General features: G+C 37.0%; 1 protein-coding gene and 2 long non-coding RNA genes across 11 annotated transcripts in view; 1 reads left to right on the forward strand and 2 right to left on the reverse strand.

Moving 5' to 3' along the window:
- LOC111335412 (3',5'-cyclic-AMP phosphodiesterase 4C) overlaps positions 1-27826 on the forward strand; it is a 45107-nt gene that overhangs the window by 14920 nt on the left and 2361 nt on the right. For 5 of the 9 annotated variants that reach the window (XM_088737913.1, XM_088737915.1, XM_088737914.1 and 2 more), the window contains 19 exons: positions 3067-3230; positions 3448-3575; positions 15603-15788; positions 16702-16740; positions 17056-17092; positions 18608-18672; positions 19021-19103; positions 19593-19630; positions 20040-20229; positions 20322-20454; positions 21387-21426; positions 21700-21798; positions 22302-22370; positions 23159-23254; positions 23625-23724; positions 24959-25113; positions 26393-26515; positions 26779-26883; positions 27320-27400. In XM_088737913.1, coding sequence (XP_088594039.1) covers positions 3490-3575; positions 15603-15788; positions 16702-16740; positions 17056-17092; positions 18608-18672; positions 19021-19103; positions 19593-19630; positions 20040-20229; positions 20322-20454; positions 21387-21426; positions 21700-21798; positions 22302-22370; positions 23159-23254; positions 23625-23724; positions 24959-25113; positions 26393-26515; positions 26779-26883; positions 27320-27400 — 1725 coding nt within the window. In that variant the 5' untranslated portion in view covers positions 3067-3230; positions 3448-3489. Of the gene's footprint in view, positions 1-2848; positions 3231-3447; positions 3576-10274; positions 10525-15602; positions 15789-16701; positions 16741-17055; positions 17093-18607; positions 18673-19020; positions 19104-19592; positions 19631-20039; positions 20230-20321; positions 20455-21386; positions 21427-21699; positions 21799-22301; positions 22371-23158; positions 23255-23624; positions 23725-24958; positions 25114-26392; positions 26516-26778; positions 26884-27319; positions 27401-27826 lie in introns of those variants that run through there. The other 4 variants (XM_088737910.1, XM_088737911.1, XM_088737917.1 and 1 more) reach the window with 4 other exon arrangements.
- LOC148719941 (uncharacterized) lies at positions 4748-9771 on the reverse strand. Its single transcript, XR_015993000.1, has 2 exons — positions 9590-9771; positions 4748-6397 (listed from the first exon to the last, which is right to left on the reverse strand). It is a non-coding gene; the product is annotated as an uncharacterized LOC148719941 (long non-coding RNA).
- LOC148719942 (uncharacterized) lies at positions 16484-17947 on the reverse strand. The gene is made up of 2 exons (XR_015993001.1): positions 17849-17947; positions 16484-17378 (listed from the first exon to the last, which is right to left on the reverse strand). It is a non-coding gene; the product is annotated as an uncharacterized LOC148719942 (long non-coding RNA).

Below are 27826 nucleotides of genomic sequence, written 5' to 3' on the forward strand. Positions count from 1 at the left end.
AATGTGAAACTTCTGAATGATGATTGGTGGGAGAAGACCTCGAAGGAACCACAAGGTAAAACCGCTCTGGTCAGTGTTTTGAAGAAATTATTAAACGCCGGCGCTGAAAAAAGTGATGGCAGCCCGTACTCGAAAAGTTCCTTGACTTCTTTAAGATTTGGACTCAACAGACATTTCAAGGTGAAAGGAACTGACATTATTGGACCCAAAGTTCGCCGAAGCGAACAATTTTTCTAGCAAAGTGTGTGGACTTTAAACGGCGAAATAAGACTTTTCATTCACAGCATATAAGAAACGGTGCTCGATGCGTGTGCAAATCAGAAGTGTCTTCTTTTGCAAATGCTTTTGTAAAATGTGTGATAAAACAATTATTGAATTCGGTTTTCGCATGATATCGTGAATTATCAAAATCTCGAGTCTGTGTAACTGGAAATAACTCAGACCTCGGTTTTGATAATTCACGATGTCATGCTCAACCTCATCCAATAGTTGCCTAGTATAGGGCTTGTGCGATTTTCAGGGCCTTTCTTTGTCTTCCTTCTTGTGGAAAATTAGACTTCGAACAGTCCCCCCTTTTCGGGGAATTCCGTCGCGTGGGTCAAAAACAAAACAATAATGAAAGATAAATAAATATAAATAAATTGATCTTAGCTTGCCGTGCAGAACTCTACTTTTCATCTACCTCATTTCCAGACTTCCGCGCGGCGTGCTAACATTATTGTTATTTTTTTTTTCGCTGATTCTTTTCTGATTCGCACGACGGACTTCGCCCAAAAAAAGTAGGAATTACTCTTATTCTAGTGGGAAATTTCAACCCTTTGTAGCGAGCTTAGATTTCAGCATGATCACAGTTTATGCGAGGAATTTCAGATAAAAAACTAGGATAATCAAGAGACCGTCTCTTTCGGAAAATCGCGATCAAGCGTTAACACAACGTTTATAACCCGGTTACCGAGATCTTAAACGATAACGAAAGAGAGAGTGATTATGGGAGATCTTGGAAACCGAAGTAGCCTGACTGACAAAGCTCATCGAAAGATTCGCCGAAATTTTTTAGTGAACGCCGTTCGGAGTTTTTACATCTGAACTTCCATTTCTCGGGAAGAAGCGCTAACTAGTGCATCTTATCAATCTCAGTGGTCGAGTTAAGATTTCTCATGTTAGCGACCTGATATTTTTCGTGTGAACAGAGGAGATGAGGCAGCTTGGTTGCCTCGCTCTCATGAAGAGGCGCCAGTTTTAAGCATAGTACTTCGTTCTTTCTTTTAGGTGAGCTTACTCCGTAATACTTGCTGGAGTACAAAAAAATATTGAATGCGCTTGTAATTGTAAGTTTGCTTCACATTCTTTTTAAGTTGAGTCACAGGAAGCCCAAGCATTCTATGTATGCTCTCAGGATTTAACGGTCATTAATAGGAAGATCCAATATGAATATGTGGAGTAGTACAGGCCAACATTTTCGCTGTATGGAATCTAACTACTGATATTAAATCATTCTTAAGTTCTTTGAAGTTAATATTTCCTTAGTATTAAACGCGATTGTGATAAATTTAGACTGAATTTTTTAAAAGTGTTCTCGTGTACCGTAAAAAAAAAAAAAAAAAAAAAAAAATACCGGGTATTTTGCACTATCGAAATTTTTCTATTTCCATTTCTTCCGGAATATCGACCTCAGTGATTTAATACCAAAAGAAAAAGAGATGTCTTTCGTACTGAGTAAATTGGTCTGGATTACTTCAGTTGATTAAACCTCTAATTTTCCATTTAAATATTTATCCTTGATTATCAATTTTCATGGCCTTTTGAAACGGCAAGAGAAAAAAAAAAAATCAGTGGTGTTTTTTCGAACAGTTTCATTTCCCTAACGTGTTAGATTTTACTATTTAACGGGCTTTTGCATACACTGGTTGTCAATTAAAAAATAAGATATAATTTCTCTTATGTAATTTGTTCAAACTCAAGCTAAAAAGCAAAAAAAATAATCTTGTGGCGGAGAGAAAAAGCACGAGCAAAAATTTCGAACGGAAGGAAGCTCGTGGAAACCGGAAAAGATTTACAGTCTTATCTTTTAGTAAAATTGTAAATAAAAATTATAGAAACTATACTCAACAGAATACGTTATTTTGATAGGGAGGAACTAGGGAATCGAAAGGGTTGAAAACTTGGCGTTAAACTAGCTTTAAAGTGCTACTGTATGTTACTTGAAAACGTTTATAAATAGACTGATTGAATTATGCGTAGCTATTAATGCCTTTGTAGCTTACGTTTTGCACTAGAAGTCTATTTGCATTATATAATGGTCCTTTCTATGTTTTCATCACAATGGAATTAATGCAGTGATCCTTGTTGAAAGACGGAAATTATTAAAGCTAAGAGCTTTGTTTATCATTCGCTTCGTAATTAAGTGACGCCTTAAGTGAGTCTCGCAGAATATTCGATCGGCTTTCGTCGGTTATAAAAATTCGGTAACCAGAGATCACTTTCAAATGGATTCTTGTACAAGCCGGATAAATTATTATTTCGTTTGTTTACCTTTAGATCGCAGGCCGGTCACAGCGCAAAGATGAGAACAAACGCCAAAAATCTTGTTATCTGAAATTTACATAATTGTTCTGTAGATTACTGAAATTTGAGAAGTGGACGAAAATGAAAATGATAACTTCTCGACCTTTCTCTCTACTCTTCGATGATCAAAGGTGAAAAGATTTCCGCTGTTAGGTGACAAACTTGTAGTCATTTCAGTGTAGTGCTTTGCTTTACTCTGGTGTATAAAATGGATTAAGCAAACACGCCGCGGTCGTATTTTTGACCGCTTACCAACTCACCATTCATATGTTAATTCTCTATCATACCTCTGCCCTTGTGATGTCATTCACGTTTCAAATTAGTCGACAGCTCCAAAGTGAAGAACAGGCAGAGTAGCTCGGACTGAGCGAAAGTGATCCGGAAATTCGACGACAATGATAGCTAAACTTTTCCTCTTCTGGATATCCCTGACAAGACTGTCATTCGAGCAGCTCTTTACATATTTTGATTTATACGACGCGGTACATCTTCTGTTTTTAGGAGTCATCGGCATTTGCTTGAGAATAGTTCAGCGCGGGTCATGGAGCGCTAATAAGAAGGTCCGATCAAGTCTTCGATCGTCCACCGCTTCGGGGAAAAAACGTGGTTCCGTCTCTTTTGCTGCCGGAACGAAATTCTATCCCATTCAAAGCCATACTAATCCGGTAGGTTAAAAGTTTTTTCATGGTTTGTTAGAGGAAAAACCGTTCCATATATATAATTTACAGAGCATCTTTGTGACCTCGAGGCATCAATTTTCATCGGTAGCCTCTGCAGACAATTTGTTCACAACGCAGCTGGACTTATATTGAATGTGGTCAACATAACCTGGGGCTCTTTGGTAAGGCTTTGTAAACAGCTTTTCTCTTTTCGGTTTTTCAGCTAAACTGGACAATATTACGGAACGTGGGCTCCTTGTCAACAATGTCAGAAACTTGGAAAGCGCAGCGATCTTCGTTGAAAATCTCACTGACCACAGATGATGGGGAAGAAGTGACAGAGGGGGACAGGTACACGTTGTTTTATTATTATTTTTCGTGTGAATCTAACCCAGCCCTCGGTTTTTTAAGAGGAAGCTTCTATGCGTGTGAAACTGATGATTTTAGCTTAAGTTTGTAATTGCGGTGGGGTTTAATCCCCTGTGTTTTTAAAACGAGCTATATTTCGAATGTTCGAAGTTGCTGTTGGTTCGAGCCAGCTGTTTTTTTTTCTCCTTTTTTTACATTCATTTTCTTTTGCATAAAGCTGCACGGATAATTGCTTCAAGCTGATGAACAGACTGAATTTATTTACGTACTGTCAAAGATAGTTCTCATGTTTTTTTTTGTTTTGTTTTTTTTTTTCATATGTATTGACTAGTTTAGCATTTTTAAACAGTTCCTCAGGTGAAGCGGGAAATATTAGGAGAAGCCGGTTTCTGACATTGGTGAAATTAAATTCCCCGCTCACATTGGGCGTTTGTGTATTCTGTGTTCAAAAGAATTGTCAAGAATTAAATAAAGCTACAAATAGTACGTCTGTTTATCGTCTGCAAGCAATGTTATAGACGATTGATCGCACGAGTGTTCAATTTAAACGTACTTTACGGCCGATTTATTCTGAATTGCAAGAAATCGAGAGGCTGATCGGACATAACTTGTAAGTTTTCTGCGGTTTTTGTATTTATCATTATTTTTGAACGGGAAATTGTTTATTTTTCCATCCTCATACGTTTGACAGGACTCGGTTTCCCAAATAGCTGTTTCGACTGTGAAGGGATCGTCTACATCTAATTTCATGTTTTTCCGTTATCGTTCGATCAAAGATTTTGGTGAAGGATTATTTGATATCTTTGTTGATGTGTGTTAAATTGCAGGGATTTCGCTTCAGAACGAGTACCGTATGCTATAATTTTTGACAATTCCAGTTTTTTTTTTTTTTACGTTATTTAGACAGAGAGCACCGTGAAAAAAAAATGGTTTTTTTTCACATCTTGCTTTACGCGATCCTAGTATTCTTACAGTGAACCTCAAAATAATTTTGCAACCCATTTCTGATTATAGGCTATTTTGAGTTCTCGATCTGTAAAGACAGCGGTTGAGTAGTAAATTTGGGCAATTTTGTGATTGTGAAACCGTATGATGTCCGCTAAAAACGTATTGTTCATCAAGATTTAGTAAGAAATTATAACGAACAAACAACGTACAAATGTATAACTTGGATTTTTTAATTGAAAATCTTAGGAGAAAGCGTGTGAAAAAAGATATATATATTTAAAGGATGTACTTAAAAAACACAAAGTCTTTTAGTTCGAGTTGTCAGTGTCTTCACCCTTTCGCAATTTATTAACACCTAATATTTGTTGCTAGTGCATGATGATTTTATCCTGTCTGATTATCATAATTATGTCTAATATCAGGAAAAGGAAATGGGTTATCTATTTTCTTTTGTTTTTATAATTTTCAATACTTTTGTTACTGTGGTGTGCCAGGTGAACCCTACAATTAGGTGAAGTAGGAGACATAAATGTGCAAATTTATTCTGAATTGTTGTGAATTATTTAAAATACTGGATCTGGAAAATGTGAGCTTCACAACCTTTTCACAAGTCATTGTGCTCTGCATTTGAAACCTTTCACAAATGATAGAGCAAAAAGCAAATATAAAGGCACAGGATTCTTTACCTTTGAGGGCTCTGTCTTAGCTACTGCAAAATTAATGATTTTAGTTGTAGATATGTCTTTTTACAGATGTCTTTGATGTCACAGTGAGTTAGAATAAGATCAGTTTTGATTCCAAAAGCTCAAACTTATAGTGCAGCAAACAGGTTTAACCATTAGGTTTAATTGAAGATCTAAAGTGAATTTTTTAAAATACAATGCAGTATTATGTTCAATGAATGTCTTTGCAATGCAGTCTAGGTGCTATTACTATAGTAACAGTGAAATATGAACAGGCAATATTTTTGTTATCTGTGTTATGGTTATGAAATAAGTCTCAGATGAAAAGACAGTTAATGAAAGAACTGTGGTAATTTAACGATTAACTCTTTAACTCCTAGAAGTGATTAACATGTAACTTCTTCCTACAATATGTATAAATTATCCTGCAACCAGGTAATGAGAATACTCAAACTTATCAAGTAGTTGCTATCTTGATCTAACAACAAATTCTTGTAATTAATCTGCAAAAAATGTGTAGCAGCTAGAGTTGAGAATTAACAATTAGAATATGGGAAGTAGAGGTTTAAAAGAACATACACAAGGCTGTGCTCTAAGAAAAATTGAAGGGAGCCCTGGCCAGTGCTCTGAAACTGTGAAATCCAGGGTGCTCAGCATATGCCTTTATGAAAAAAAACTTAGATTCCTGAGTGGCCCAAGAGCAAAAGTAAGGTGCCAGGGGTCACTGGGTGCTGCTAGAGCACAGCCCTGGTACACTTGCTAAGCAAGCACTAGCTGTTAGCACAAAAAGCAAGTACTGTTGTCACTAATCACCCGGGTAGCCAATAAGACAAAATTGCTCGTCAAGAGTTTCACTTCTGCCTGGTATATTGAAAAAAATAAACTAATTTCTTTGTATCTGAGTGATACATACTGATTAAAAAGCATTTATTGGCCTAAATGTTGTTGAAAGTAGTAGATATTTAACTAGGCAGCTTTATGACTTGAGAAATATCCACCAGTATTCACCTCCACTTTGTGAATAATTGTTAATTATTGCTCTTGTTAATAACCATGTTAGATAATTCCTCTGTGGTTTGTATATTTTAGTTTCCTCTTCAGTGTATTTTTTTCATCTCACCATTTTTGCATTCTGCAGTGTCCTTAAGCATTAGGGAAATTTTGTATCTTGCACTGAGAACAAAAAAGAGTCAGAATGCAGTTACTGTAGTTTGACACACAGTGTATCTACACTGGATCTTGTTACTGCCTTCCTTGGGGTGGGTAGGAGGGAAATCAGGTTGCATTTTAATCCTTTCACTGCCATAAGTGACCAAGACAGAATTTCTCCTAACAACATCAATACAATATCAAGCAGACAAGGGATGAGAATAAAGAAAACTATCAACAAGGGTATTTTAAGTTGATCCAATACCAGATTTTCCAAACTTACATGATAAGAAATGTATGGCAGACAGTAAGGAAAATCCATAAAAAGATCTTCGGAGTAGTTTTGAAATTTTAACTGCTATTATTATACTAATAGGAGCTAGGGATTAAATTTCTTTAAACCTGGATGAGAAGATACTTAATTATTTCCAAAGTTTGTAACAAATGTTAGATTCTAGGAAGGTATAAATTTGATTTAAATGTGTGTTTTTATGGGGGACACAACATGTTAATAGTGCATGCAGAAAAAAATTCCACTGTAGCCATAGCCTTGGATAGGCTTTAAATTGGCTCTTATTGTATGATGATGTAGTACTAATTGATTATCTTGTTGAACCAAGCTTCTGCTATGGACAGCAGTTATTTCTGATTTGAGTGCCAAGTAGGGTATGGATTTTTTCCATTAGTTTACAGTGTTTTCTTGTAGTAAAGGAATTTTAGAAATAGTTACCAAGGATGACAGGTTGTCAGAAGTGTAGAATTTTAATTTGTTTATTTACTTAATCAAACAAAATCAATCAAAGCAATCCTGAGGTGCAATTTACTTGAGGTACTTGAAAAAAATATTACCTCACGCATAGTAGCTTCATGAAAGTGTTTTTCTATTCTGACTGGTATTTTAATCTTGTTTCCAAAATGTAAATTGTAAATGCAATAGAGGTGTTTTTTTTTTTTTTTTTTTTTTTTTTTTAAGGTAATTTAAGCTACCATAATCTATGACTGAATTAAGAGTGAAATTTGGAACCTGCCTCTATTTAAAACCAGAAAAATCTTGTGGGAGGTGTCATTCCTTAACCTTCAGGAGTGATTATCTCACGATTTTTCCTTATAATACCAATATGGTGTACACATGACAAAAGATGACCAAAATATATATATAGGCCACCCTATCAGCTCAAGTGTTTTATCCTCAAATGCTAAGAAATTCTCTTAACTTTTTTCACAAGGAAGCCTAGCTATGGCAGCCAGAAGGGAGAACTGCTTATAAGATCTTGAGAGTTAATTTGAACAGTGAAAGAACTGCTAATTAAAAGTTGTATGCCAGATTGGAGGTCTCAAGTAATATAGCAGCTGCAATGACGACAGACAAAAAGGCCATTCACTTAGGAAATACTAGGGGTGAAATTTCATGTTTTTGTTGGCATATTTAGTCTGTCTTCTCCTGGGATTGTGGCTTCGAAGTTCAGGGTATAGTATTCTGTGGTGAACGAGGAAGGGGGCCTGATATAAATGGTGTAGTATGTATTTTTAATGGCCTGTAGCTGATATACTCTAAGGGAAGGATTACAGTGATGACTTGAAAGAATTCAATTCCTGTGGCAATTTGCACCTTTTCATGTTCAAGATCACACTAGTTTTATAACTCCTTATACTGTCTGCAATACAATTCTCATTACGTTAGTGAGGAGAATTTGGTATTGGATCGACTAATATCCCTTCATTGATATTTTTCTTTATTCTCATCACTAGTACTTGTCCACTTGATATTCTTTTGAGGTTGTAAGGAGAAATTCTGTGTTGATCACTTGTGGAAGTTAAAGAATTTCAAAATTAAAGAATAATGAAGCTCCTGAAGAATATTCAGTCTTCAAGAAAACAGGAGGCTTTTTTTTTTTTATCTTATTCGAACAAGAACAACTTCAGCTACTTAAAGTGTTTTTGTTTCTTACTTTTTGTTTGTCTGGAACAGATGTATAACTTTGGTAAAATGGCAATTCTAGTAATTTGCCAAAGATAGACTGTCATTTGTTTTCACAAGCACGGGATGAAGTTTGAACTTACTTTTTAGTTTTGACTTCTTGTCACCTCATATTATACAAAGCAAATTTTATGAAGAGCAGATTCCATTTTGTCTGATCCAGTTATTTAATTTTGCCAGAGTGAACTGTTTATACAACAATCTTTGTTTGGACTGTACTGATTCAAAATACATTCCTATGTTGAGATGTTTCTTTTTTACATGTAGTGTGCATGTGATTGTGCAGAAAGGTGAAAAAAAATCAACTGTTTTTTTCCATTTAATTTTTGCATAAGGTCTGCTGGAATTGGAATACTGTTGAGTTCACTTGACATGTATAAGTCATAGAGCTCATCTAAAGGTTTTTTAAATTATTAAATCCAATACGGATCTAAATGAACTAATTCTGATATGCATGTATATGTTTCAGCTTTGAATTATGCCAGTAATTGATAGATTTGATATGTGAATGTAGAGAGTCTAGCTACAACTTAATTAAATTTGCCAACTTATTTTTCTGGTTGAACTGTATTGTTGTGTTCATTGTTGATAAAGTTTAAATGGGCTCTGGATTACAAAACAATTTGGGTCAAAATGACTTTTTAATCATTTTCTGCATTAAAATGTTTTTCAATTTCATCAGAATTAAGCTTCTGATTGTCTGCTGTAAAAAGAATCTGTATTTTCTGTAGTTTGTTTTGATTTTGCTTTGTTTTACGCATGGTTTGTCATGATCAGTAAAAGCAAAGAAAAGGGTATTTTGTACTAGAGATTAAAAGCCGTTTTGTAGCTTTTGTTATTTAAATTTAAGTCCCAGGGGATCCAAAACTGTTCTCAAAACAAGAGCAGCAATGATTGGACTTATCTTTATCAATGAGCCATTTGTTAATTGATGGAGCTGTTTACAGGCAACTGTAGAAATTTTGTCAGCTTATTTTTCAACTGGAACAAGATTAATTGGATATAAATAAGAACACATGTATTACTATTACTTGATAAAGCAGCACATCAGTGCCGTACAACACTTCAAGAGCACAAGGGCATGTTTTCTTTTTTTTTTTTTAGCTGTAGTATTTACCAATTCTTAATTGGCTAACCCATTGATAACTGTAAGGGCTAAGTGTCTTCAATGTTTTCCAGCAATTTGCACTCTTTTCAATGTAAACAACTCATTCTTTTCAAGAGTGAAATTTACATACCTTCCTTTGCAATCAACATCATGAGATCTTCAATAGTCTCTGGTTTAATCATGGTTTTGGATGTATGTCAATGTGAATTCATTACCCTTGCCTGTCTAAGCTGTGTGGTGCATATCTTGAATGGAAAAAGTGTTCCTAGCCCAGCTCAGATCATTGAAAAAAGGACAAATAACACTTTTGCATTCCAGTCAAAACTCCCAAGTTGCTATGACACATGAAGGTATTAATAATACATGCAATAGTGGTTGGTTTCTTTATGTTACATGTTGATTGATAGTTTCCCAGCAGTTGTAAACCGACAGAAGCAAATAAATTTCAAGCAACCACTCATCCCTCTTTCTTCAAAATTTTATTGGGAATTCTAAAATTTGCTTGTTGAATATTACCAGCATGAAAAAGCTAGTAAATGGGTTAAGATTTATTTTTCAATACATTCTTTTTTTATCAGCTATTGATGGATTGATTTTAATATTGCTAGAAATTTTTTTTTACTTTTGGTAAATGAAAATATTGCACATGAATTTTGTGGGTTCTGGACCAAAACTGACCTGTGAAATATTTTTGACATTGTAATAATAATAATAATAATTCTGGTTAATTTATGCAAGGCTCTTCGTTTGGACTTCAAACACAGCTGGCATTATTTAAAACAATGGGACATTACCATATATGGATTGCTGTGTAGTTTCTACCCAATATATAATCTTGAAAGGAAAATATTCAAGCAAAAAAATTGAGGCAGAATGAGTTTTATAGGGTTTTCCTCGACTTCATCCTTTCTAGGACTGTAACAGGGCATTTTTAAAGCAAAATGTTCAATGGAAATTTTCAAAAAACCGAAAATGGGCATGAAAATGGTCTTAAACACCTGGTCAAATGCTAATAGAAGACAGAAAGATGGGAGCTGTTGGTTCAAAGAAACAATCTTCAACATGGTATTTATGAGTTTTAATCTGCTTTCTTGCTTCTGTTCCCTTGCTATGTGATTATTCTGCATTTAGAGATGGTATTTTTTTGTAATAAGTGTATGTTAACCGAGAAACAGACTAGCAAACGCACAGAAATCTGCTTGAAACCTCAATGAATCGTGTGTGTTTAGATTGTTATTCCTTACAAAACATGGCTGACAGTCAAGTGAAAATTATGTTACTGTCATTTGATTGATACCAGTTTAAAAACCTGGGAGGATTTCCTAAGAAAATTGTATCGCAATATTGTTATTTTTATCATGAAATCAAAGTATTTTGAGGAAGAACATTTTTTTGAGAAATACGCTGATGTGTAATTATAACAGTTAAACTGGATATGTTCTGAGTTTATGGTAATAGCTTTTACCTTTTGATATGAAGTTAGATATCTAGCCTAAAATCAAGATAAAAACTTTACTAGTACTGGTAAATAGACTATTTTTCTGGAAAATGAAGTGTACTATATTTAATGTTACAGTCATAAGTTGAATACAGCCAACATAGACTTTCCATGTTACAAATGCCCAACATCTACATAATTATGTTAACTACATAAAACCTTGAGTCATCTGTTTCTACATGGAGGTAGATATGGTCCCTTTGTTCAAAATTGTACATCTGTCATGATTATTTTGCCATATTTTCACATAGTGTAAGCTGCCTGTCTTATGATCTTCAATTGATTTACCTCAATGAACACGGTGACATATGTTAAACACAAAAGTACGCTAAGGGTTTCTGTTGTCTTTTGTTGTGATCATTTGCATTTTACTAAGAGTCCCACATATACCAGTGCCTAGCTTGCTACTAATAAAAGCTCCCTGTCTGAGGTAAATGTATGTGTGTTCTACTCTATTTCATATTTTTGAACTAATTTGATTTGGCACACTACAGAGTTTCTACTTCACTTGCTGTAAGTGAACATTCACAGTGTTATTGACAGATTCTTCAAAGCCTTATCCTTATTGTCTGAAATTTAACACCAAAACATGAATGCTATTTCAAATGGAAGCTGGAGAATTTTTGGAATGTTTTGACAATGCCATTCATTTTACTTAGAAACAACATACATTAACTACATGTTTTCATGTTGTGCACTAAGTATTATACTATCCATTTGTAATCCAAATATTTTTTCCTTGGTTGATAGATTTTAGAAATCAATTTTTAAAATCAGTGTGGCAGTTAACTGAATGAAAACACTTGTAATGAGTTGGCAATACTAGGCTGTGTTTATCAGTTTTTGCCAACAGTGTGAGCTGATTTATTATGAGTTGAAGCTATAGATTTAAGGTATCTTCCATTACTTACTGTTGAGAATGAACACATGTTTTAGCCATGTGAAATTTTATTTTCAATAATTTTACTACAAATCGCACTTTAAGTAGGTCGTGTTTATGTAGCTTCTAGCAAATTTTTTTTTTACATTTGTCTATGGTTAGATGTAAAAGTGAACGTTAGCAGCAGCTAGTGGAGACTGTGATAAATTCAAGTGAAGGCTAATTATTTGCTTTGGGTACTTTGCATGAAATCTTTTTTCTGAATTTCTTAAATCAGTTCCTATATTCCCCGATCTTACAGTATACAACTGTCTTTCACACCTTCTCTGATGACTATCTCCTTTTGAACTGTGAGGGTTAAGGTTTTGACCCAAGTTGATTGGTGAGGTTTTGATAATTTATGTACAATCAACATGAAAAAATCTTTTTGTGTTAATAATGCACCTACGGAAAACATTCTAATTGCACTTCTGTCATCTGATGAATGCAATAGATTTCTTGTTCTTCTTCCTGTTTTTGTGGCTTCTCTTAACCTTGTGTTTCCTCAAGCAGAAAGAACAGTGTTGATTAAAACTGCTGTTGCTTGATTTGTAAAGACAAAGCACTAAGAGGACGGGTAATTTTAACTGCATGTGTTTATTTCTTGGCTTGCTTGGCATAGTCAACTGAAATTTATATCATAAGAATTAATTACCTGTAAAAGTAATCCACGTGCATGAAGCTAATTTCCCAAAAGGGAATTTACTCTTACATCATCATAACATTTTCAAGCGTAGAGGTGGTGAGGAGAAGGAAAAATATCTGGACTGGATAATTTTTCAGAGCTAAAGCCATGATAAATACATGGCAGACAGTGCAGAGAGATGATTTTAAATCTTTGGAGTTAAAGTGTGGGGAAGATGTAGAAGACATTGGTTATTTTATGGTAGCCATTAATGTTATTCTTATGAAATGAGGGCACAAGAAGATAGTTCTCTTGTTGTTAAGAGAATAAAGCTAGACCAGATGGGAAAAAAAAACATTTGTTGAGAATAAGCCAAGAAGGGTCAAGGATTGTCAAGAATAACACAGATTACTTTTAAGTGAGCTTGAAAATAATTTGGCATGAATGTAATTATTCAAAATGTTTGAACTGTGACTCACAGGTAACTTTTACAAGCTACTTTGATGAACTAGAGAGATGCTTTCAAATTCAACACACAGTAGACCAAACCATCTCAAACATAATGTATTGAACCTCAAACAGTCCACGCAGAGGAAGTTAACTTTGTGGCAGGAAGTTTAGTTGATAATTGGTCTTTTAAACATAGCTTACATAAAATTTATACTGAGAGGACAGACCGCATGACATAATGTCTGTCGCATTTGAATAATTTACTTCAAATACTTTATTTTATACTTTTAGGATTAATTGAAATTCCATGTGCATGGTTTGCTGCCAGTTCTATTAAGCATTGCAGAGAAATCTGATTGATACGCAAAAGGAAAGACCATTTTCAATTTTAATATATAATTTATTATTGGCAATATTGTGGCTGGGAAGAATTTCGAAGCAGCCTCTTTTATAGTTTAAGTTATCAGAAATTTCAATTTTAAGAAATTAAGTGGCACAGGTTTCTCAGTTTTTCTTTTTTTTGCTTTGATTGATTCACATGCACCACAATCTTTCTTGAGCAATACAAAATTATTTCCAACTCTTTGGTCCATATAATGTGGATGAACTGTATTGAGTATCTTATTATGGTGTTCTTTTTTTCTCCTTGTAAAATAGAAAAAAGTATAGAAAGTGGGTAGTGTTATACAGGTGTCTGTGATTGTTGTAAAATGGGAAATAACTGTTTACCCCACTTGACTTTCAAGTGCAGAACTTGACACTAACTTTTCAACTTACAAACTAAGCAGCTAGGGAAAACTTAGATGTCACAACTATTTCAGTTTGTTTACTAGCCAAACTGGCTGATAGAAATTGAAAATCACCAGCCAGAACTGAATTTCTACTAGTCTCTGGCTAGTTGGCTACTGTTAGTGTCAAACTCTGTTTCCTTAGAGGCATGCTCTTTTTTCAGGAAGTGCTTTCCATATTGAATTTTTTTTTTCTAAGATTGCCCCTTGGGCTATTGATTAACTGTAAGATGGTCACATTTTTTTACTTCAGAGATCTCAATAAGAGTAGCCCGTAGCAGGTAAAAACTGCAGGCTGCTCCTCTATCTCAATTTATTTGTACTATAATCGTTTAGAAATGAAAATAAACAATTTAAAAAATCGAGTTTCCGGATGGGATTTGAACCCACGACCCTCCGTGATCTAGTCGGATGCTCTAACCACTGAGCTACAGGAGACTCTATGGTGAGCATGGGTCAATTAGTGGGTATTGACTGGAACCGCATCACGCGGCTACACAGCCAAACATCAGCTAGCGCATAGAAGCTCACTAACAGCTAATCGTTGACGAAAAAATCATAAAAGCACTAAATACCCTTGAAGAAATCTATACAGTGGCCATTTCCCAGTATTGAGTAGAATAATTTACCAACCATGCATGGAACTCATAGCACATTTTATTTAAATAGTTCCTGTATTGCATGAAATCTAGCAAAACATCTTGTTGTTCCTGATAGTAATGTGGCCTAGTTTTTCGTATTTCTTTTTCTACTTTCGAAATGATCAACAACTCTGTGCTTTAAATTACTCCCATTCAACTTGGAGATCATTGGGATTATGATGCTTTTCTCTACTGGATGCTTAATTCTACAAGGCCATATAACCAGCATGAAAAATAATAGCATCTTGACTTTGACTGTAAAAATGTAGCAGTGTAATTTCAAACAAATTGCATAGCTTGAAATTAAGCAGCTGTTGACATATTTATAACTAGCTTTTTCTTTGCACTCCAGTCATAATGTGTGTTTGCAATCTTTCTTCACTAACTATAAGATAGCTTGTTGCCATCATTTTGGTTACAAAGGTGTTTCTTAGTGCAATACTTCATAAGTTTGGTTATGTGATAATTCAATATTAATAGTAACACTGAAACACACAAGTCATGTAATTAACTGCACTGACCAAGCCTTTTCAGGCTTTCAATACATTCACAAACTTTCAAGGCTTCTAAAAAAATTACTTTGTAACCCTTTACACTCCAACATTGATCAGGATGCGTGTTCTCCATACACTCAAGCCATTTTTTTATGTTATGAACAGGATGATTTGTTTGACAATCAATAGCTTTACCAAGGCCCAACAATAACTTTTGAACTTACTTGCCAAGTGGCTAGTGACAACTTAGATGTTACAACAATTTCAGTTTGTTTACCAGCCAAACTGGCTTGTGGAAATAAAAAACCACTAGCCAAACTGTATTTCGACTAGTCTGTGGCTAGTTGGCTATTGTTTGTGTTCTCAGTCCTGTTTACTATTTGGGGATCATTTACTATTTGATTCAATAGTGGCAGTGTAAGGAGATATTCAATGTGATAGGTAAAAAAAAAAGGAGTGCCCTTTCCGGGAATGGAGGTTGTTATGTTAATTCCCCCATTATTTATTTTTGATGTCACATTGTGCACTGGAAACAATTGACTTTGAGAGTGTGGGTGTATGACATAAGAATTCACACTGTCGCTTGTCAGCCTTGTATTGATATATCACATTCGGGTCTATATAAATTATTGTGGGAAAATTTCTGCTGAGTTTTCTTCGGGTCTTTAAGACTTAATCAGGCACTAGACGCTGGAAAAATCATATCTTAATTTTTTGTTATTCTGCAGCTTTCCGAGGAAGCGTGAGCGCACGAAGTACTCTTCCCAAGGCGAAGACTCAGTTGAGAGATCTGATGGAGACAAACTAACACTCCCAGTTCCCACACGGCGAGGGTCCTTCCTTTATAAATCTGACAGTGAGTTTGAGTTAGCATCCAAATGTGTAACTTCAAGGCATCACTCTTTCAGTGAAGGGTGAGTGAATTGCTTGCAATTTTTAACTACCCATGTCTGAGTAAAGCTGGGAGTCAAAAAGCCAGTTAGCCAACATTCAAACTTTTTGTGGAAAAAATGTAAAAGGACAAACTTGTTTTGTTTCACTGCTGTTTTTTTTTTTAGTAAGTCCCATCACACTAAAATAAGGAGCTTTTGAGGTAAAAATTTGCCAGAGGAAAAGAAGTGCAAAGTGAAGAAGTCAAACCATTAAAAAAAACATTTTTGAATTCTTAAGTTTATTATTTTCAATCACCAGTACATGTAATGTCATGCAGATAAGCCCCAACTTGACAAACTCAATGCAAACTCCTAAGGTGCAAACATATGGAATGTAGGCTATTGGATGATACAACCATTTGATTGGCATCTATACCTACACCTGCACACCATTTAATTTAATATCCTTTGAAATAAAAGAAAGCTTAAGCATGGATATTTTGAAAACATTGAATGCACACAGAAGGCAACTACATCCCTCTCTTTTATGCTTTGACTTCAACTAATCCTTAGAAATGCCTTTTCGTATGAAAAACATATATTGCTTAAACTTTTGGCAGCTCTTTTTGTTTCAGAAAAAGTGTCTGTGCTTAGGTTTGATAGAAATCAAAGCCAGGGGTGTTTGGGCTGGTGATTTCTGTTTTTATATGAGGGGGATTTGATAATGTAGTCAATGATTAAGTGAGACGAGGCTTGATTGACAGGTTTTTTTTTTTTTGTTTTATTTCATTTTTGTCTTCTGCTTTAAACAAAATTGATGGAGCTCAAAACTGACCTCTTTCCTAATCCATGAGTTTGTGTATTAAGAACTATGCACCATTAGTGTGAATGAAATGCAAGACCTACATGACTTGTACAGCTGTACTAACTGAACTAATATACCTCCATTTCTTAGCTTTGCCAAGTTCAGCACTTCCCAAGAAAATCTAACACTGTAGGCTTTATCAACTTGAGTTGTTTTCATAATTCATTTTGTCTGCTACACTGATTGTGGCTTACATTATTTTGAAAACTACATGAATAGGAATTTTTTCAGTCTTTTCTTGAGATATTAAAAAATATCTGTTATCATCAACAGTAAATGAAATTTGATTAAACTTTCTTTCAATGAAATGAAGAAAAAAATTTAATTTTTAGGTCATGAGAATTTGACATGAAATGAGTACAGAGTAAAACAAAAGTCGCACTGTTTTATGGTGAACTGTAGACTTAACAACACAATAATTATTTTCTTTCTTTTTTTTTTTAGAACTCGTGTAGAAGAGCTGGTTACTCCTTTTGCACAGGTAAGGAATTTATTTTCCTTGTTCAAGGGAGAATGCTCGCAGGGATGGCTAAGATTTGTTCAGGGGTTTCATTAAGAGCTGGTTACCAGTGGTTTTAACCACCCCCTAAAAGACTTCTTACCGCTGTCAGTTTAGCTGGTGAGCAGGTTCTTGTGTTTGAGTTTTGCCTTACGTCCCCTTATTGGACATAACTGCCTATTAAATCACCGGCAGCAGCTTATGGAAACCCCTGTCTGTTTCACTCCTTTTCTTACCTACACATAGATGTGCTTTTTGTGTCACAAATCTGTAACAAAAGTGAGTGCAGATGTTTGAATAATGGATAACACCAATTCAGGATTCAACCCTCAATGCCTGAACATTGCTGTGCATGTTCTCCTTATTGTTCTCTATACATTAATTTTTCTTAAGGTGCCAATAAGGAGAATATGTTAAACAAGCAAGAGCTTCTTTTGTTTGTGATCATTTGCTTTACCTTCATGACTTTCATGTGCGATTCAGGGGTGTTGTAGGAAGGATAAACTAGATGCCAATAACTCCCAATGGTAAAAAGGTGAAAGCCAAACTAGTTTTTGTTTGAGCACTCCAAGGCAAATGTTTTATCAAGTTCTATACAGGGCATCTGACTGGATGCGGTGGCGCGGATCCACATAATTCGCCTACTTCCGCATCCTCCGCATCCTTCGCATCCTTGGGGCATTTTTTCTGCATAAAACTAGAAAATTTCTACATATAAGCGAAAAAGCAACTGCTTACCATCCTCAAAAGCAAAAATAGCGAAAAGATTGATCATTTTGAAGGAGTTATTCACCCAAAACAGTGACGAAAACACGTCTTTCATTCGTAAACAATTTTAAACCGCCAGGCATTTTATGCATCTTCCGGTGATGGGCCTGGGCTCTACTTTTGTTTAATACTGATTTCGGACTTCCGGTGTCGTTTCCCTCGTCCGATGTAATGGCTGGTTACTAAGCTTCGGACAAACTCAACAACGAAAACTATGCAAAAACTGTGTTGAACGAAGACATACCTGTCCACGAATGGCAGCAAAATGTCAAACATGTCATAAAGAACTAAAATTCTCGGTAAGACGTTAACGTGTATTTTATACGTTAGAAAAAGCCAAGAGAACATCCTTATTAAGTTTTAGAAATTTCCGCATAATCTGGCATATTTTCCGCATAATATTGCCGAAAATTTCCGCATAATTTTCTATTTTTTTTTTCCGCACCCTATCAGATGGCCTGTATATATCTTACTGCAGGGCTGGGCGAAGGAAAGTAAAATACAAGCAGAAAAATCTAATCAAAACGGGATAAATTCTTTCTAACAGTCATTATTAAATTCGTTTGGTGAATATTTATTTTAGAATGGTATTTATCTTGGCTCAAAATTGTATGCCGCTGTCTTAAAGGAATTATTGTAAAACATTATGTTAATAACATTGAAGATTTACAAACAGGTTAATTGTTATTTACAATTTTTTTCCCTCTTTTTGTGTCCTTGTCTCTGTAGATTCTCTCAAGTTTAAGAAATGTCAGAAACAATTTCATGTCACTGACCAATGCTAAAAAGGAAAAGTAAGTTTTACAACACTCCAGCCAGAATCATAAATTTGTTTACTACATACAGACATGTACCAACATTATAATGCAACTTCTTTAGGGGGGTTTACTCACAGACACAGAAAACTGACTAACCAGATTACTGGAAATTGATAGTGACCTTCCTCTAAATTCTTTGTTATTTGTTCATGTGTTTATTCTGAGGCACTGAACAAACAATTTAACAACAAACAGTTTTTCTAGGAGAAAAAATTGTGATGACACAAAAATTTCATTCTTGATATAATCTTACTATACCACGTGAATTTTGCATATGCTGTCCAAGTAATAATAAAATAATATTAATTTTAATCTTGATTTAAGGAGGAGAGGGTCTGTTGGATCACATATTTTACGAAACAACAATTTAGCCCAAGATGTGCTCAATGGCTCAGGAATGTCTTCAGGTAATCAATCAACCAGTGGGTGTTTATCTGATCTGTAGAGTGAAGGGTGGGGAGGGTGGGTGAAAAGGCAGCCAGCAAGCTGATGTGGACACAATCTACACGGGCGTTTGAAACATTGTGTGTTCATTATATGACAGGTAGACCGAATATGTCGTGGAGAATTCCTTGTTTTCTTTCCCAAGCGTATTGATGCTTTTCATCGCGCTCTTGGCTCTGGCGAAATGACGCAAATGGAAAGTGCGAATCTTCCCACGAACTTTCCAGAAAACTTCGCGAGGGCAAAAAAACGAAATTCGCACTTTCGTTTGCATTACTTTTTCACAATACTGTACAAACGGTTAAAAAATCTATTGTTTTAGACTAACCCGATAGTTTGGTGTATATTTGGCATTTGTGGTGAGGTGTAAAGCTTCCTAACCTAGCAGAATGTTGAGGCAGTTGCCATGTTTTGTTCTCAAAGAAAAGTATGGCTGCCTTTCCTTTTTGCAGGTTCTCTTCATTTACCAAGAGATGATGGCTATCAAAAGGTAATTCTCTAGAGAGGAACAAACGAGAATTTATCTTCAATTTGAATCCACTTAACCCTTTAAGTCTCAAGATCTGATTGATAATTCTCCTTCCTACCTGCTCTACGTTTCCTTGTAAATTAGTTACAAGAATTTGGTGTTAGATCAAGACAATAACTTCTACCTGAAAAGTTTGAGCATTCTCAGTATCCGTTTGCTGAATAATCTTTAGATTTTATAAGGAGAAGTTACATTTTCATCACTTCTGGGAGGTTGGGGTTAATGAAAGTTGAACAAAGTTAGCTTCCACAGACTTAACCCACACGCTGACACTGGGCATGCGTGAATTCCGAGACCGGGAACATATCAACTTCTAATACTTATTTGCTCATATAATTAATACCTATAAACTTATTTACTTTTCTTTTAGTTGGCCAATAATACCCTGGACGAGCTGGATTGGGTGTTGTATCAACTGGAAACATTACAAACACACACGTCCGTCAGTGAAATGGCGTCTAATAAGTTTAAGAGACTGTTAAATAGAGAATTGAAAGACTTTTCCGAAAGCAACCAGTCTGGAAACCAGGTGTCGGCCTGGGTCTATAACACATTTACAGGTAACTTTAGAGGCTCATCGAGTAACTTTCCAAGTCAAATGCCTGTATAAAGTGTTCAATTTTTTTCTTTCCCCTCTGTCTTTTATTTTCAGATAAACAGTTAGAGGTGGATGCTCTGCCTGGTACAAAGTCAAAAAGAGAAGGGATTCGAGCAAGGTCTCGTTCCATGGTAAACGGCGTTCGAAAGCTTACAAGACTACACAGCTTTAGTGGCTCTGTACCCAGGTATGTACCGTCAAATACTAAAATGGGAAGTAGAGAATTAGAGCGATACTCTTGGGTGAAACAATGTTTCAAAGATAGCGCAGATTATGGAGAAATTTTCAGTTGTGTCGAAAGTAATCAGAGATTGCTTTGGTTTTACTTAACGTTTCTCTGTGATTGACCAACTAACTAACTTACCGATTGTCAGACTGACTACTGCTGACTGTTTAACGGGCTGACTGACTGACTGACTGACTGATTTATGGACTGTCTAACCGACTAACTGACTGATTGTTTGACGAACTGACTGATTAACTGACTGACTACGGAATGTATGACTGACTAACTGACTGACTTGCAGACCGTCTGAATGACAACTGACTGACTGTTTAACGGACTGATTGACTGACTAACTAACTTGCGAACTGTCTGACTGACTTACGAACTGTCTGACTGACTGGCTGCCTAACTGACCTACGGACTGTCTGACTGACTGACTTACGGACGGTCTGACTGACTGACTTACGGACGGTCTGACTGACTGACTGACTTACGGACGGTCTGACTGACTGACTTACGGACGGTCTGACTGACTGACTTACGGACGGTCTGACTGACTGACTTACGGACGGTCTGACTGACTGACTTACGGACGGTCTGACTGACTTACGGACGGTCTGACTGACTGACTGACTTACGGACGGTCTGACCGACTGAATGACTGACTTACGGACGGTCTGACTGACTGACTGACGTACGGACGGTCTGACTGAATGACTGACTTACGGACGGTCTGACTGACTGACATTGACTGAGTGCTGGGGGACCAACTGGCAGCAGACTCACTTAACTTACAGAGTGACCACACGACCGACTGATTGACTCACTAACTGGCCGACGACTAACAACTGGGTGATCAAATTGATTGATTCTTATTAATGTTTGATTCGTAGATTTGGAGTGGAAGTAGCCAATGAGGGCGAATTAGCGAAGGTGAGCTTTGGCATAAGAATGTTGAATTGAGTTGTATTAGTACTTCTTGTTGAGGTGCATCTCGTTTCGTATCCGTTCATTTTGTAGTTCTGATATTTAAACTGAACGAATTTAAGCCAAGGCTTTTTAATGGCTTAATAGTTTTTCAATTCAAACCCATCTTGTGCTGTCATTTTGAAAGTGTGAAACAAAAGGTAACAAAAGGCGTTTTGTCTCTTAAAAAAAGAGTGAAATGTAAAATTTACAGTCAAGTGTTATATTCCTTTTCATCAGGTCTTAGAAGAAATCAACAAATGGACATTTGATGTGTTCAAATTGCATGACCTTACACAAGGGCATCCTTTGCTTGCTGTTACATACACAATCCTGCAGGTCGGTTGTTGCTTTTGTTGTCGTGTTGTTGTTGTCGTTTTCTTTGAGAATTCTTCAATTTAATGTCGAAAGTAATCCATGATCGCGACCTTTAATTACTGCACTCATAAAATTGGTCTCGAAATCTCGCGTCATCCTCCCAGCTAGTTGCCAAAGTGAAATAAAACGCGACTTACTCATTCGTGCACTTGAAGCCTGCTACGTTTGTTTATTCTTAGTTTGTGAGCAATACAGACCCGCATTGCCTCAGAGGCTTTCGTGTTTTGAGCCCGCGAACGAAGTGAGCGCGCATTAGGTCCGAGAGGCTTCGAAACCCAAACGGACCTCTCGCCGGCTCGAATTGCGCCTGTGAAAAAGCTGATTTTACAGCAGTATTGGGAAAAAACGTTCTGTTCTATGATGACTTTGAAATGGGCCGGGCCCTGACCGGGGAAGATTTTTATAATTGTGTTGTTCTCACAGTCTACGTATCTTAATTGATTTTAAGCTTTGATTCCTTGCAGGCCAGAGATTTATTAAAAATATTCAAGATAAAACCCACTACGTTTATTAACTATATGTCGTCAGTCGAGGTAAGACAAGCGTTAAGATTGCTTATTTGATTTGGCTACGTTCGGTAAAGTCTAGTCCAATTGGTCTCAGTGTATGTTTGTTAACAAATGGTAAACACCACAGCGTACACTATTGAGTTATGGATGCACGCGGGAGGTTGCTAAGCACGAAAGAAGCGTAAGAGTCGCGCAAGGCCCTCGATAGCTGAGAGCGACTCTAGCTTCATGAGTGCTTAGTAAACTTCCCAAATGCATCCATAACTCAATAGTGTACATTGTGGCGTTAACCACTTGTTTTCTAACGTAACATTGATACATTGTTGCAAGATTTTTCTTTTATTTAATTAATCTTACGTGACCAGAAAAAACAAGCGTGCGCGGAAAACTAGTCTTAGCATTTGCTCACGTCAGCAGCGTACACCCCTGGGTAAATGGTGGACGCTGAATTGACCAATCAGAGCGCGCGCTTTACTTTGGTTATGTAATAATAAGTTGTTCACAACATTACAATAATTTAGGCTCATGTTTTTGTTTTATTTTATTAACAACTACACTGTTAGACTTCTAACTCGACTCACTATCTATCACGTAATAGATAGCGAGTAGGGTAGCCAGTCAGATCGCAGCATTTGTGACAGAACGCTAATTGGTTTATACGAGAAAGGATAACAGTTTGGTAGGCTTCAGGATATAAAATTAATCAAAGACGGCTAAGGATGGTCTTGTACGGAGATTGTTAGGAGAAATTTTACATTTTTTAATTTTTTATATTATTGTGAGCTTGTATGACAATTCTTTTTTCTTTTTAGAATCATTATTTAAAAGATGTCCCCTTCCATAACTGCACTCACGCGGCGGATGTCACGCAAACGTCACACACTCTCTTATCAGCTCAAGCTTTCGAAGTAAGGGAACATATTTTCATTGGTGAAATTTATAGCTTGGTTGTAGAGGTCGCACTGCAAAAAAGCTTACAAAAAGGCAGCCGTCAGTCGTAGCCACAGACGACGGTAGATAACGAATTTGTATAGGACTTTTATTGCCGTGAGTGGCTAACACATTAGTCTTTTTCAAGCGTTTAGTTACTGCAACAAAGCGCGATAATAAACGACGCGAAAGAAGCGGAGTAGTGTAAAAACCAGGGAAGTCTGGGTCTGGACGCGACTCGACTCAAAACTCCCTCGTTTTGACCTCCCTTTTTACTGTTTTGCTCCGTTTTACTAAACGGAAGCCTGGAACTGGCTGTTAACGCATATTTTTTTTTTCTCTATTCAGTCCGTCTTTACTGATCTTGAAGTCCTCGCCGCCATCTTAGCCAGTGCCGTCCATGATGTGGACCACCCAGGAGTCAATAATCATTTCCTAGTGGCAACAAGTAAATATATTTGCAATTGTTTCTTTTATCTTTCGTAGAAGCCTTTTCGTTTTCCTTTTTACTGCCAAATGGAGTAAGGGCGAGCTGCACGGGAGGCTTGTAAACCTGTCTCTTCGCTTCCCTCTCTCTTCATTTGCTCTTAATCTATTTTTTGCTCCGTTTTCGCCGCAGGACTTCTTGGAACTAACTTCAGACAAAAAGAAACGAAAACCGCCTTTGTTTTGTTTTGTTTTTTTCCTTTACGCGTTTCACCCAAACATCAGTATGCATATTCTCCTTACTGTTCTCTACACATTTCCTTCGGTACTTGCAAGGAGAATTTGTCTAACAATCAGGAGATTCTTCAGTTCGCAACCGTTTGGTTCATTCTCATGATGCTGTTGGAACAAACTCGATACTTATCTCTGTTAGGGATTACAAGGTTAAACTATGTTTATGCAGGGCCGTGTTAGACCCCGGGGTCTGGGGGATATCACTGTTGTCCTATTGAGCAAGACTTCCAACTCCCTTGGTGCCTCGGACATCTGTCTAGAAAATTTGGCTTAAACCCTTTGATTCCTTAGAGTGACTAACATCTAATTTCTCCTTACAATATCACCCCTGAATCACACATTAAAGTCATGAGAATAAAGGAAATGATCACCAATTAATAAAGCTGTAGATTGTTAAATAAATTCTCCTTGTGGTAACTTTAGTAAATGTACAGAGAACAGTATGGAGAATACGCAGACTGATGTTAGGGTGTGGAGGGTTAAGTGAACATGACATTAAATCTTTTTCCCCCGTGCAGTTTATACTTTGTCTTACTTGAAGGAGGCGGCGTGGCCGAGTGGCCGAGTGGTTAGGGTGCTGGACTTGTAATCCGGTGTCCCGGGTTCAAGTCCTCCACCCTGCCACTCACTGGATTTGTTCTGGGTTGCCCCTAGTTCAACTCCTCGGCTGCGCTCTGTAAATAGCCCACTGGTCTGCCTCCTGCCAGTGGGGATTTTTAAGCTCTTAGTTAGTCTACATCGTGGCTGAAAAGCCCCTAATGGGGAGCCTCAATTAACGTATATTATTATTATCATTATTATTATTATTATTATTATTATTATTACTTTTGTTTGAAACTCATCATTCCCGTGTTAGAGTAATCTACGATGAAGAAGCGTTGATTTAAGAAACCCTCTGTTATGTTGCATCTCTTTTACATCATACTGTTCTTTTATTACTCTTTTTTTTCTTTTGTGAACAGATTCTGAAATGGCGCTGATGTACAATGACGAATCTGTTCTTGAAAATCACCACTTGGCCGTGGCCTTTCAACTTTTACAACACGAAGACTGTGATATCTTTGAAAATCTTACGAAAAAGGAAAGACAAACAGTTCGGAGAACAATTATTGAAATGGTAAGGGAAGAAGTTTTCACCACGAATTTTTAGTGAGTAAAGAAATTGATGTCAGTATCTGAACAGCTGCGTACCCACCCACCCCTCCCCTAACCCAACAACAGTCACTGATAACAAGCTAGGGTTAATGTTCGGTTAGGGGAGGGGTGGGTGCGCAGTTCCCCAGATACTGATATTGATTCGAGTAAAGTACTTTCACCAGTCTACATCCTTCGTGAAGTTTTGTAGAACACCCCGCTACCATGTTTTTTTTTTTTTTCTCCAACGCGATTCATTATTGTCGTTACCAAGGCCAACAGACAGTCGCCCTGAGCATCACCTGAATATTTATACTATTAGGCAATCTCTTCAGGCTCAGTGAGTATTGTCAAATGATCCTCTCCACTTCGTTTTGGGGATTATTTGACAATGTGATTTCACTGATACCTCATTCCCCTTATTAGGGCATTGGAAAAAACATGCGCAGAACATGTCGTTTTTTACTGTAGAACCGGGCAAAAATACACACGGAAAGCGGCGTAACGAAAACGCCGCACAGAATGATCCAAACTTTGGTCTTATTTCCCTTTTAAGCTTGGCTTTGAAAGCAACGAATTTTTAAGCGCTCAGATTTTTTGTCGGTCATAAAAACACTTCTGTAGTTTCGTTTGTGTTGTTTTCTTCTTTCACGCACGCCTCATGCGACTGATACGATACTTAGATAAGGCCGTAGGATATGTTTCGAAAGCTAGAAGGCGAAAGATGAGAAAATGAAATAGTAGTGGAATAAAAAATCACTTATTCGCCGGTTTAATATATGATACAAGACGTTTTACTGGTTGCTCATACTTTTCGTCACCCCTACAGGGCTCCTGAAAGTACTTTTTAACTCGCAAAATATGCGCGCTTATAATATGTAAAACTGTCGAATGAGTTGTATATATTCACTTCACTGTCGGCAAGTTGTTGTTAGCGGGGCTCCCACGCGCGCGAAGCGCGAAGCGCGCGTGGGAAAGGGCCCCACACCCATGGAATATGGTCAACCTCTTTTTGTTTGATTGTCACGTGACTGACCGAGCGTACGTACGTACGTGCCTTCAGATTACACGGGTAGGGTAGGGGAGACTATCAAAACGAAGGGAGGGATGTCTCAGGCGAGTCTTGGCAAATGAACATCTTTCATGTTATCATTAATATTACGACCTTGGGAGCTCCGCTTTTAGGCTTGGCTAAATCTATATATTATACATTTCACAGAGGTACTTGATGTGATTGAGTCATGTTGGTCTGATTCTGTTAGGTACTCGCGACTGACAACGCAAAGCACATGAGTCTTTTAGCCTCTCTAAAGACCATGGTCGAAAGCAAGAAGGTGGCTGGCAGTGGAGTGCTGTGTTTAGACAACGCCACTGACAGAATGCAGGTGAGCCTAACAGCATTTACGCACAATAGTAATAATAACAATACCCCTTTACTAACCTTGTTTTCTCGGTCCGTACCGCAAATTATAGAACGAGTTTTTACTGCTCGGATTTATGGTCCGAACGCGAAGCTTGGGGTCTTTAATCCGATCGAGAAAAAAGAAAAAAAAAAAAAGAGGAAAAAAATCCCAGTAAGAGACTCTGCTTAGAATTTTTTCCACCCGAAGTTAACGTCAACTATCATTTGTGGATATTTGTCATATAGGTTCTCAAGTGCTTGGTACATTGTGCTGATCTTAGTAACCCCGCCAAGCCTCTTCCAATGTATAGAAAGTGGGTCGACAGACTAATGGAGGAATTCTTTAGACAGGTTTGTTGTCAACTTTTTAAAGGCTAGCCATGGGGAGGGGAGGGGAGGGAAGGGGAGGGGGGAGGCGGCTGATATGGCGCACTCTTGCTAAACCCTAACTCCGTTTATTTATATTTCGTATCTCTCATTGTTTACCTCTATGCTCACTTACTGATCTTCTGCTAATGCCCGTTTTCTCATCCTTTCGCCTTTCCTACCGCGACCCACTTCGCCTTCCATCCGTGACAGTCTTTTTCCTCTAATCCCATTATTTTCCTTTCTCTTCTTCATCCTTCCTCAGTATTGTTCTCACTTTCCATGCATTCCCTTAGTATGAGTCTTCTCCCGGCTCTAAGGTCATTATTAGTGCTGAAGCTGTCCTACTTAGCTCACGTAGTGCGCCTGATAGATTGTACTTTGTACTTCGGCTCACGAGCTGCCGCTTGATTAATCTCAGGGTGACAGAGAGCGAGACATCGAGGGAATGGAAATCAGTCCAATGATGGACAGACACAACGCTTCTATAGAGAAATCCCAGGTAAGATTACGGTGAACTAAAACAATAGAGTTTACTTTCGAGTGGGAGGGTTAAAATGAGCTCTGAGAAGAGTTCAAAACATGTTTATGCCCAAAAACATAAATTGTCCTACAATTATTTACTTATTACTTTGGAGGGCAGTGAGAAAATAAAAACTGTCAGAAACGGCAACAAAACAGTATGCAAAATCACGCGAGCGTGCAAGGTTTAGCCCACCACAATCTCTATTTTAGCCCCCACAATGCCCCACAATTCCCAAAAAATAAATAATAGTTATGGTATACGCTCCTACTCAGCTTAATTTTTTTGTTACGCAATACACTCTGTTCCCTGTGTGTGACGTGACCAAACAACAGTTGAGAAGTAAATGACCGCATAAAACAGCACTGAATAACTGGAATAGTTTTGTTGGTGCTGTTTGAAATT

Source organism: Stylophora pistillata, chromosome 11 (genome assembly GCF_964205215.1).
Source record: "Stylophora pistillata chromosome 11, jaStyPist1.2, whole genome shotgun sequence".
Classification (NCBI taxonomy): domain Eukaryota; kingdom Metazoa; phylum Cnidaria; class Anthozoa; order Scleractinia; family Pocilloporidae; genus Stylophora; species Stylophora pistillata.